Source organism: Oncorhynchus mykiss, chromosome 26, assembly GCF_013265735.2.
Source record: "Oncorhynchus mykiss isolate Arlee chromosome 26, USDA_OmykA_1.1, whole genome shotgun sequence".
Lineage (NCBI taxonomy): Eukaryota > Metazoa > Chordata > Actinopteri > Salmoniformes > Salmonidae > Oncorhynchus > Oncorhynchus mykiss.
Genome location: NC_048590.1, coordinates 50,278,223 through 50,291,068, shown reverse-complemented (window position 1 = coordinate 50,291,068; position 12,846 = coordinate 50,278,223). Strand labels below are relative to the sequence as shown.

Sequence of the window (12,846 nt, the reverse complement as noted above, 5' to 3'; positions counted from 1 at the left end):
AACTTTGACTGGTACTGTATATTATTTGTTTTATTAATACAAAAAAAACTGAACATTGAACACAGACAACAATGAAAGCTATATACAGGGTTAGCCAGATCTAGTGAAATAATATTACAGCACAAACCAATCAGAAATGTGAATATCTGGTGTCATAAATATTCATCCAGTCAGATATTATGAAAGTGTTGGTCCCGCCTTCCTCGTCCATGAAGATTAAAAAAATAATAATAATGAGACTGGCTGTCGATACACATGTCGTTGCTGCTCTACGAATTGACGCAAATATAAACGAATCGAAAAGGAGCATGTTTTGACAGATTCCAACGTCAACAAATCGGTGCTGCAAACCAGTGAATGCGGAAGTGTCAGACGCGGAAGTAAAGCCAAATATAAAAGCACGAGCTTAAAGTTACTGGCTGCATCATGTACAAGAGGCTTTTGCGATAGATGCACGTATTGTAGACAGCCATTTGTAAATCCATACATTTGATCTCACAAATTAGTTGTGAAAGCCGTGTGCAAATATCATGTCGTCAACTGGAGAGACTTTACTACGGGCGGTGGAGACTCCGCTCTTCTGGATAGGCGCGTTGACTGCGGCCTATTTCTCAGTGTGCTCCGTATGTCGTTTGCTGTCAGGGCTCAGAGTTTGGGTGTTGGGGAATGGACGGGTGGTATCACCTGCTAAACTCGGAAAATGGGCAGGTGAGTAGCTAGCAAGCAATATTTATATAAAGACAAGGTTTGCATGACCTCACCATTTGCTTTATTGCCTGCTGTTTTTAGGTTTATTTAGTCGCTGATGAAAGGTAATTGCCATATGTTTCGAAAGCCGTATCTCAAGCGATGATTGACGCGTCTAAACGTTAAAATACAGTGTATGAATTGTAGTTCACATGAGCCATCAAGGCTAATGACTCAGGACTGTCCAGTGAGGTCAGGATGCTGCCTGGTGTTTGAGAGCTAGTAGTGAGATAAATCAATCACCCTCGACCCAGTACAATATGCTTCAGTTTATAGTGTGAATCAGACAATTTTCTCCTAGCCATCAGTAGGATATTGTCGCTAGTAGAATACATGTAGTGTTTCCCCTAGGATTCCTCTGCAGGGGTGGCAAAGTTAGCGAGGGGACCACCGTTTTAGAGGTCCTCTTGGTGTTAGAGACAACTGTGCTGTTTTTAAAGGGGATTTCCTTCAATTCTACAATTTGCAATTTGCTACAATTTGCTATTGTTTATGTCTTATGTTTTCAGTGACTCAAACATAACTAAATCAATGGGAACACAATTCCAATCTCCCTGATTGTCTAGTTTTTATTTTGGTGATGGCTAGTTCTCAAAGATTATATATATATATATATATATATATATATATATATATATATATATATATATATATATATATATATATATATATATATATATACTACATTCTTTATCTGTTTAAAAAAAAAGGTTTACACTGAAAAGTTTCACCTTCCTGAAAAATCTTTAAGTTTTACTGTAAATGTGGTGTTCACTGCTTAATGCATATAGGGGAAAGGCTGGCCAGCCCTATTGTCCTTTGGAACACACTGTGGCCTCTGCTTTGTCGACAACACATCAGTATTGCGTTGGCATGACACGAGTCTGCCTTTCCTCACAGAAGTGAGTGATAGTCTACATTAATGTTTACCCAACCTTATTGCTCGGTCAAGGCCATTCAGGGTTATGTTATCAGGGTTACATCAACAGGGTTACCACATCAGGATGACTACATAAGGGGTGGCAGGTAACCTAGTAGTGCTTAGAGCCAGTAACCGAAAGGTCCCTAGTTTGAATCCCTGAGCCGACAAGGTGAAAAATCTGCCAATGTGCCCTTGAGCAAGGCACCTAACCCTAATTGCTCCAGGGTTACCGTTGATTATGGTAGACCCTGGTTGTGACCCTACTCTCCGAGTGGGATTTGCAAAAAAAAAACATTTCCAGTTCACATGTGTATTAATACAGACTTGTACATGTGTGAAATAGGACAAGTATAAGCACCCAGTGAAATTATTATTATTATTATTATTATTCACTGCTCAAAACAATAAAGGGAACACTTAAACAACACAATGTAACTCCAAGTCAATCACACTTCTGTGAAATCAATCTGTCCACTTAGGAAGCAACACTGATTGACAATACATTTCACATGCTGTTGTGCAAATGGAATAGACAACAGGTGGAATTTATAGGCAATTAGCAAGACACCCCCAATAAAGGAGTGGTTCTGCAGGTGGTGACCACAGACCACTTCTCAGTTGCTATGCTTCCTGGTTGATGTTTTGGTCACTTTTGAATGCTGGCGGTGCTTTCACTCCTGTGGTAGCATGAGATGGAGTCTACAACCCACACAAGTGGCTCAGGTAGTGCAGCTCATCCAGGATGGCACATCAATGCGAGCTGTGGCAAGAAGGTTTGCTGTGTCAGCATAGTGTCCAGAGCATGGAGGCGCTACCAGGAGACAGGCCAGTACATCAGGAGATGTGGAGGAGGCCGTAAGAGGGCAACAACCCAGCAGCAGGACCACTACCTCCGTCTTTGTGCAAGGAGGCGCAGGAGGAACACTGCCAGAGCCCTGCAAAATAACCTCCAGCAGGCCACAAATGTGCATGTGTCTGCTCAAACGGTCAGAAACAGACTCCATGAGGGTGGTATGAGGGCCCGATGTCCACAGGTGGGGGTTATGCTTACAGCCCAACACCGTGCAGGACGTTTGGCATTTGCCAGAGAACACCAAGGTTGCCAAATTCGCCGCTGGAGCCCTGTGCTCTTCACAGATGAAAGCAGGTTCACACTGAGCACATGTGACAGTCTGGAGACGCCGTGGAGAACATTCTGCTGCCTGCAACATCCTCCAGCATGACCGGTTTGGCGGTTGGTCAGTCATGGTGTGGGGGGGGGCATTTCTTTGGGGGGCCGCACAGCCCTCCGTGTGCTTGCCAGAGGTAGCCTGACTGCCATTAGGTACCGAGATGAGATCCTCAGACCCTTGTGAGACCATATGCTGGTGCGGTTGGCCCTGGGTTCCTCCTAATGCAAGACAATGCTAGACCCCATGTGGCTGGAGTGTGTCAGCAGTTCCTGCAAGAGGAAGGCATTGATGCTATGGACTGGCCCTCCCGTTCTCCAGACCTGAATCCAATTGAGCACATCTGGGACATGTCTCGCGCCATCCACCAACGCCACGTTGCACCACAGACTGTCCAGGAGTTGGCGGATGCTTTAGTCCAGGTCTGGGAGGAGATCCCTCAGGAGACCATCCGCCACCTCATCAGGAGCATGCCCAGGCGTTGTAGGGAGGTCATACAGGCACGTGGAGGCCACACACACTACTGGTTTTAAGGACATTACATCAAAGTTGGATCAGCCTGTAGTGTGTTAATTTTGAGTGTGACTCCAAATCCAGACCCTCCGTGGGTTGATACATTTGATTTCCATTGATCATTTTTGTTTTGATTTTGTTGTCAGCACATTCAACTATGTAAAGAAAAAAGTATTTAATAAGAATATTTCATTCATTCAGATCTAGGATGTTATTTTAGTGTTCCCTTTTATTTTTTTGAGCAGTGTATTTGAGTCCATCTTTGAAGTGTAAACACCAGGTTAGGGCTTTGACCATGTGACTGTAAAACACAGCTGTGCCGATCGCACCCAGAAGTGGACTGGTTCCAGGAAGTTTTTTATGTCATTGAAATCCCATTTTGAAATGAAAAATAAGCCCCTGTAAATTAAAGCACATGTCAAAACTTCTGTGTTTGGCATGCGACACGGAGTACCAGGAATGGTATGTTAACACCAACCGGGTCTGGATTTCAGGCTAGCTGCCAAGGCCTGCTGAATATCGGTCTTGTCCTGCTCTGCTGATTTTTAAGTACAGGTTTGCTGAAGTTTGCAGCAAAGGGAAATTATAAATGTGGGGACATTTCAACCAATTTTGACATGTGTTGTATGTAGCTTATTTAGAAGCTGTGTGAATAGCTATTATACAGCTTCCCCCCTCGCTCACTGAAGCAGAGGTGATTGAGAGAATGGCCTGATTATGTAAGAAGACTAGAGCCATTCATAAATGCGGCTGAGGAGTCAGAGTATTCTGTTTCAATTACACTTTACTGCTGGCAGTGTGTTGTGGAGCAGCATCACGTAACACAGGGTCCATATCTCTAGCCCCTCCTCCCATTCACAAAGGCCTATATTCACTATCTTTCTGTGCATTCGCGCCTCTTACCCCTTCCTCATCCTGTTCTGAGCTTCCATCCCTCCTCCTCCCTGTCTCTTTCTGTCACGACACCTGCTCTGTCTCTACACCGTGGTTATTTAGCTTCTCGTACAGTTATATTGTCAATTCCTTTATTGAAAGGCATTGGCTCATGAGTTTTATTTCTGGCGTGATTAACAGATTGTTGGACCCTGGTAGCATTAAGTGGACCACTCTCTGTCATTGGTTGAAGGAGGTCGTTCTCAGGTCATTGTTACGTTCCACACTGGTGTTCTTCTGTCTGCTTCAAGTTGGACAGGAAGGGGGATCTTTTAGAACAAAAATTAAACAAAAGTTTAAAAAAAATCCTAGCCTGTATTACAATCGACTAAAAACAAATATGCTTTGGAAGCGTGATCTTTGCCAATTTACATTTGTAAGTCATTATTTAGATATAATTGCTGAAAGTTGGGATATTAATTAAATATTGCCCACTTGATCAGCTGCATATTTGCAAATGTGGGCTGAGTCATGAGCTTTATACCATAACTGGGACATGATGTGGGAAAAAACATAACAATCTGATATTTTGGGTCAAGGAATGCTGAGGTGTGAGAAACCGCTGGGAGCAGCAGCTCGTTGGTATTCTGTGCAGCAACTGTGCTAGACGAGGCTGCAGCCTTCTGCTATTTTAAACCTGCACTTCTTTTTTTAGCTCAGAATATTCAGCAGCAGAAGCACCGCTGTCTGGCCGAGAAGCACTAACATTTTTACAACCATTTTCATTTCTTGATCATTTTGAAGGCGTATGAGGATGTTGAAGGATGCCGTTCAAGCCCCTCTAGGTTAGGTCCTATGAGTAGATTCTTCTACCATCTTCCCTGACCTAGCATATATTTATGATGGCATCTCTTCAAATGGACACTTTTTAATTTTGAGTAAATGGAAGGAACATGCCTTGTGCTCGAAACATTGAGTTTCATTCTTAAAACAGCTTAAAATAACCAGCGGACGCTTCCCCTGTCGCCCATACGGACCCCCCCCCCCCTCTCTCTCTGTTCAATTGCTCTGTTCTATTTTTAGCTCTCTACCCTCCTTTCTGATCCCCCTCCCTCCATTCTGGTCCCTCCCCAGTGAAAGCCTGGCTGCTTCCCGTCTTCCTCTGCTTTAAGGCAACAGCAGTGGAGAGTTGGGTCTGGTGAAGGAGAGAGAGTTGGGTCTGGTGAAGGAGAGAGAGTTGGGTCTGGTGAAGGAGAGAGAGTTGGGTCTGGTGAAGGAGAGAGAGTTGGGTCTGGTGAAGGAGAGAGAGTTGGGTCTGGTGAAGGAGAGAGAGTTGGGTCTGGGGAAGGAGGGAGAGTTGGGTCTGGGGAAGGAGGGAGAGTTGGGTCTGGGGAAGGAGGGAGAGTTGGGTCTGGGGAAGGAGGGAGAGTTGGGTCTGGGGAAGGAGGGATGGGTGGAGAGTTGGGTCTGCTGAAGGAGAGTTGGGTCTGGGGAGGGAAGGATGGGTGGAGAGTTGGGTCTGGGGAAGGAGGGAGGGAGGGATGGGTGGAAAACAGAGCTCACTGACAGCCAGTAAAGGCTAAATATAGCCTCTGCTGTCTCTGCAGTGCCAGGCTGCCTGACCCAGGGTGGCAGAGGAATGCCACGGAGCCTGTCCTCTCCCCATGTCCTGCAGTCCCCTTCCCCTCCGTCTCAGTACCTGCATCACCATCGTCGTCTGGTCTTTACCACCAATATTCTCTCTTCCTTCTCGCTCACTTAAATGACAGAACCACAGGTAGCAGTGCAAGGACACAGAATGCATTGTTAATGTGATCATTTTCATCTGGCATGTCATTTTTCGATACATCAGCATTTAAGTATGTGTATAAATGTATTTAATCCAGGTCTGATGAGTTGACTCAGTACTGCTTGACTCACAGGCATGTTTGACCTATTGACTAGAATGGGATCAGTGTTCTCTCCCCTTTTTAATGTAGTTTATTATTTATTATTTCTGGGTCAGTTGTGAGCAGTGTCGGTGTGTTTTGTTTACCCTTGATTAATACACCCCTTCTCCTTGTTCGTCTTCCCCCTCAGTTGTGACAGGAGCCACGGATGGAATCGGGAAAGCCTATGCGGAGGAGGTAAGACTGATTCCCGGGGTTTCAGACATTTCAGGCCCCTTCACGGGAAAACCAAAGTGAGTGACTCATCAGAGAGAGAGGGGTTTAACCAGGAGGTCAGAGTAGTGACGGTGACACACACACACACATACAAAGGTTTGCCTTTTGCGAGCAAGCGCTGAGGGATTTATGCTGCATAGCCAGGGCAGAATTTATTTAAAAAATAGTCATTTTTTTTCAAGGGAGTTCCCATCAGTTGACAGTCATGATCAATGCCCTGCTTGATAACAGTTAGGGCTGTCCTTTTCATTGTTGATGATGGCTATTGTTGATTTAGGTCATGGATCTGGGTGCAGTGTGTGTGTGTAGTATTGTTGAATGTTAGACCCTCTTTAACGACCAGTCTTAAAGATGGTCTTAGTGTCCATGTTGAGTGTTGGTTTCTGTCGGTCTCCACAGCTGGCTCGGAGGGGATTTTCCATTGTGCTAATCAGCCGCACCCAGGAGAAACTGGATGATGTGGCCAAGTCCATCGGTGAGTAGTTACACCAGGGGGCATGTTCATTAGGCGTGGGGAAACCCTGGACTAGAGGAGAACGAGTCAGTCTCCAGTTGTCTTGTGTGACGGGGCCCTCTGCTGTTCACTATGGTGAATTGACATCTGAGCCCCCACATCTTTACAGATGAGTCCACTACAATCGCACTCACTAAAGCTCACTGTTGTTTCAGTACCTTTTTAATGTTACAGTAACTGCGTCTTACCTCCTAGAGAGCAAATATGGAGTTGAGACCAAGTCAATCGCTGCAGACTTCAGTGCGACGGACATATATCCCAAGATTGAAGCTGGACTTACCGGGCTAGAGGTTGGCGTTCTGGGTAAGTGAGCGAGGCAGTCCACGACGGTGACAGTTGGTTTTTTATGAATCATTCAGATGGTGTGGCCCTCTTTTAAAACGCTGCTGCCCCCCCTTTGGTTAGAAGTTGAAAATCAAGTGCAGAGAGGCATGTGTTGATCACTTCCTCCATTCCCTTAAATGATGTTGTATTTGAAAGACCTGACTGTGTTCTATATGGCTTTTATCCCTAGTAAATAATGTGGGAATGTCCTACTCCTATCCGGAATTCTTCCTCAACGTTCCCAACCTGGACAGTGTGAGTCTGAATGGCCTTGTGATTGTTCCCGTCCCATCTATTGTGTACCAAGATGACTTATCTCACACATTCTGTTCTATGAAAACATTACGCCTCAGAGATGAACCCAGAACTAAATCGTTGTTTTTTTTTATTCTGCCCTTGCAGTTCATCGACACAATGGTGAACATCAACATCACGTCTGTTTGCCAGGTCAGTAATCATTATGGGACTGGAAGCCCAGTAATACACTAATGAACAGGTTGATTAATCAAGTCTATTTATTTGCCTTATCTGTCACGCACTACAATGAGCGCACACACACGCACACAAACACAGTCTGCCATATGAGGCAGAGGATTGGTTCCCAGCCCAAAGCAACAGCATGCTTTCTGCTCTAAAACCCACAATCCCTCTCTCTTTATACAGATGACCCGTATGGTGCTACCTGGGATGGTAGAGAGGTAAGTGGAGGGATCTGGGGTTCTCAGGGAGGGACGGAGGTGGTGGCGGGATCTGGGGTTCTCAGGGAGGGACGGAGGTGGTGGCGGGATATGGGGTTCTCCGGGAGGGACGGAGGTGGTGGCGGGATATGGGGTTCTCCGGGAGGGACAGGGGGTGGCGGTATCTGGGGTTCTCCGGGAGGGACAGAGGTGGTGACGGGATCTGGGGTTCTCCGGGAGGGATGGCGGTGGTGGAGGGATCTGGGGTTCTCAGGGAGGGGTGGAGGGGGTGGAGGGATCTGGGGTTCTCAGGGAGGGGTGGAGGGGGTGACGGGATCTGGGGTTCTCAGGGAGGGGTGGAGGGGGTGACTGTATCTGGGGTTCTCGGTGGAGGTGGTGGATGTATCTGGGGTTCTCGGTGGAGGTGGTGGAGGGATCTGGGGTTCTCGGGGGAGGTGGTGGAGGGATCTGGGGTTCTCGGGGGAGGTTCTCAGGGAGGGACGTTGTCTCTGACCACTAAACATTAGGTTGCGTGTCACCCGTTTCAGGAAAAAGGGGGCCATCCTCAACATCTCTTCTGCCAGTGGGATGTACCCTTGTCCCCTCCTCACGGTCTACTCTGCCTCGAAGGCTTTTGTGGACTTCTTCTCCCGAGGGCTAGAGGCTGAGTACAAGAGCAAAGGGATCCTCATCCAGGTGAGACTGAAGACTGACCTGTTTTAACCAATCATTTGTATATCCACTAGATGGCTAAAAGGGGGCGCTGTGTTGAAGCCACCGTGCCGCCATCTTGGCTCTCCCCCAACATTGTAAAATATGTGTTGGAAGCTATAGAAATGCATGTATTAATGTCTACATTTGTTTTGGCAATGTTTATTCTATTAGAGACGGCATAATACATGTTTTTAAATTGAGAATTTCTTTGTTTATATAAACATTTTCCTTGTTGTATTGATGACTTCCTGTCCCCATGACAACAACAGAAAACACTTAAATGCATGTCATTTTGAAATGCTGTATAATTCCATCCATTCCTATGGAGGACTGCTCTACTGGGGAGAGCCAATATGGCCGACAGGTGGCTTCAAAGCCTATCGGTGGCCAATACATAGCATCAGCAATCCAGGGTTTATATACATTTGTTTCACCCCCCAGAAACCCCCACAATGTTATCCCTAACACGTCAGCCATACTGTCTCTCCCGGGGGGACAGGCTTGGTCATATTTATCTGTCGGAGGAGTTTGTTTTCAAACCAGTGAGGGAACATCCATGTAAATTTGAGTAACAGTCGTTTCTCCTCCCCAGAGTGTCCTGCCATTCTTTGTGGCCACCAAGCTGAGTAAGATCCGGCGGGCCACTCTGGACAAGCCCAACCCTGACCGCTATGTGGCCGCGGAGCTCAACACGGTGGGGCTGCAGAGCCAGACCAACGGCTACCTGCCTCACGCAGTCATGGTAGGGACGGGCTAACCATACGATAGAATACTTCACTGTCCATTTCCATGGACATTTTTAGGGTTCAGGATGACTGTTTTTATCACAAGGTTGAACAAGTCAGGTACTTGTCAGGTTACACCAGATTCTACTTCATCAGTTTACGACGATTCGTCCCTGACAGTTAGCCACAAATGATCATTGCTTGAAGCTCTCATGCTTTTGCAAATGCAGAACTATTCAAGTGGCAAGTATCTTGATGTAAGTTAATAGTAATGAATGCAGAATTTAGACTGTAAATGCCCAACTAATTATGATATTAACAGGCATGGATTCCCAGACCAGATTAGTGATATTTTGTTTCCTCAGGGCTGGCTGACCACCGTGCTGTGCCCTGCCAGGCTCCTGAACAGCTACATCATGGGGCTACACCTGGGGATGCGCTCACGCTACCTGAAGAAACAGAAACAGGGCTAGAGGTACGATCAGGGGAAAGGAGGGGCAGGTGGGGAGAGAAAGGGGACCAACACGAATCCACCTGCTCCGTTCTTCCATAACCCTCACAGACCAGGGTCAGGGCTGGCAGACTGCTAGTGTGTTGAATTTAGTCTACGGAGTTCTCTGGCTTGGCTAATCGGCTCTATGGAGGAACTTCCTGGAGTTGAAACATTGACCAGGCACTTAAACATAATGCACTAAGTTCAATTAAACTGTTGAAAAAATGTTCTTGTGGACAGGTATTAGGAGCTGCGCTTGTGAGCTACCACTTCAAAAAAACAATACTAGTTGCAACTTTTATTCCTTCGAAATGTTTTATTGTTGGAGTCGTGTTGAACTCAGAATAAAACAAATATTGAAAGAAATGGCTTTGAGTCAATCTGAAACGCTCATTTGGCAAAGGGCAGGAAAATAGCTGTTCTCCCTGGATTGGTTTACAATGAAAAGGTTGTTGTGTACAAATCATGTATTAATGAACCTACAAAAGGGAGACTAAGGAGACCTAGTTAACAGAACTGTTCCTGTTTGCATACTGGATGGATTGATGTCCCGTTTTGAAGAAGGTTGTGTCTGCTAGCATGTCAGTATGGTAGGTAGTTAAAACACTAGGGAATGGGTTGAGTTAACCCGGTCTTGTTTGAACTGACTGACTGGTGTCCCTTCTGTATTGAAGACCAACAACTTACAAGCCATTCTCTGGTCATCAAGGCAGTGTCTCAACAACAACAACAACAACAAGTAGATACAAGCTGTTAAACAGTTCAGCCCATTTTACTGTTGAACCAAATGTCTTGTCCAACTGTTTTGTTCTGGTTACTTTCTATCACGCAGTCAGTGGTCCGTTAACAGATGTTTCTTAACATGTTTCACACGCTGTCTGTTTTTTTAACTCTTAAGCATTTTGTTGTACAGCATAATGCCACTGTTATCTTACTCTCTGAGCTCACCAAGGTGACACATTAATATTGTCTTCTGTTATTTGGTTGTGTTAATGAAAGCTTTGCATTTGATTGTTTTAGACGCATTTAAGTAACAAATTCCCACAATGTTAAAGACCTTGTAAGGTTTGGTCGAGAGCTCGTGTATATTCCCAGTCTGTCATGCTCGCCTCAATAAAACACTGTTCAACCATCTATCTGGCATGTTCCTGGTCTGTCATGCTCGCCTCAATAAAACACTGTTCAACCATCTATCTGGCATGTTCCTGGTCTGTCATGCTCGCCTCAATAAAACACTGTTCAACCGTCTATCTGGCATGTTCCTGGTCTGTCATGCTCGCCTCAATAAAACTGTTCAACCATCTATCTGGCATGTTCCTGGTCTGTCATGCTCGCCTCAATAAAACACTGTTCAACCATCTATCTGGCATGTTCCTGGTCTGTCATGCTCGCCTCAATAAAACACTGTTCAACCGTCTATCTGGCATGTTCCTGGTCTGTCATGCTCGCCTCAATAAAACACTGTTCAACCGTCTATCTGGCATGTTCCTGGTCTGTCATGCTCGCCTCAATAAAACACTGTTCAACCGTCTATCTGGCATGTTCCTGGTCTGTCATGCTCGCCTCAATAAAACACTGTTCAACCGTCTATCTGGCATGTTCCTGGTCTGTCATGCTCGCCTCAATAAAACACTGTTCAACCATCTATCTGGCATGTTCCTGGTCTGTCATGCTCGCCTCAATAAAACACTGTTCAACCGTCTATCTGGCATGTTCCTGGTCTGTCATGCTCACATCAAAACACTGTTCAACCGTCTATCTGGCATGTTCCTGGTCTGTCATGCTCACATCAAAACACTGTTCAACCGTCTATCTGGCATGTTCCTGGTCTGTCATGCTCACATCAAAACACTGTTCAACCGTCTATCTGGCATGTTCCTGGTCTGTCATGCTCGCCTCAATAAAACACTGTTCAACCATCTATCTGGCATGTTCCTGGTCTGTCATGCTCACATCAAAACACTGTTCAACCATCTATCTGGCATGTTTCTGGTCTGTCATGCTCACATCAAAACACTGTTCAACCGTCTATCTGGCATGTTCCTGGTCTGTCATGCTCACATCAAAACACTGTTCAACCGTCTATCTGGCATGTTCCTGGTCTGTCATGCTCGCCTCAATAAAACACTGTTCAACCGTCTATCTGGCATGTTCCTGGTCTGTCATGCTCACATCAAAACACTGTTCAACCATCTATCTGGCATGTTTCTGGTCTGTCATGCTCGCCTCAATAAAACACTGTTCAACCGTCTATCTGGCATGTTCCTGGTCTGTCATGCTCGCCTCAATAAAACACTGTTCAACCATCTATCTGGCATGTTCCTGGTCTGTCATGCTCGCCTCAATAAAACACTGTTCAACCGTCTATCTGGCATGTTTCTGGTCTGTCATGCTCAACCCTGTATTCCCTCATGTGGTCTTAACATAAGAGATGATTGCTGATTTAATGCCCTACTTCTGTTCAATTTAAACGTGGTAGTTTTTGAGTAGCACTTCCCCTCTCGTCCCAACAGTCTTCACATGGATGTTAATTTGAGATGATGAGAGTTCACTGTGGATATCATCTGATCTGAAACTTCCAGAAACTGGGCTTTCCTTATGGGCTGTAACTGAAGCACCATACAGAGACTGGGCTTTCCTTATGGGCTGTACCTGAAGCTCCATACAGCAGAGACTGGGCTTTCCTTATGGATGGTAACTGAAGCTCCATACAGCAGAGACTGGGCTTTCCTTATGGACGGTAACTGAAGCTCCATACAGCAGAGACTGGGCTTTCCTTATGGACGGTAACTGAAGCTCCATACAGCAGAGACTGGGCTTTCCTTATGGACGGTAACTGAAGCTCCATACAGCAGAGACTGGGCTTTCCTTATGGATGGTAACTGAGGCTCCATACAGCAGAGACTGGGCTTTCCTTATGGACGGTAACTGAAGCTCCATACAGCAGAGACTGGGCTTTCCTTATGGACGGTAACTGAAGCTCCATACAGCAGAGACTGGGCTTTCCTTA

General features: G+C 45.8%; 1 protein-coding gene across 1 annotated transcript; it reads left to right on the top strand.

The window, feature by feature from the left end:
- The first annotated feature begins 333 nt into the window (after positions 1–333).
- Positions 334–10,970, top strand: LOC110506214 (very-long-chain 3-oxoacyl-CoA reductase-B). The gene is made up of 10 exons (XM_036963687.1): positions 334–708; positions 6,304–6,350; positions 6,789–6,864; positions 7,099–7,206; positions 7,418–7,482; positions 7,630–7,674; positions 7,891–7,925; positions 8,453–8,600; positions 9,211–9,360; positions 9,709–10,970. The coding sequence occupies exons 1-10, from the start codon at positions 531–533 to the stop codon at positions 9,814–9,816; spliced, it is 960 nt and encodes a 319-aa protein (XP_036819582.1). The 5' UTR covers positions 334–530; the 3' UTR covers positions 9,817–10,970.
- Positions 10,971–12,846: the final 1,876 nt, after the last annotated feature.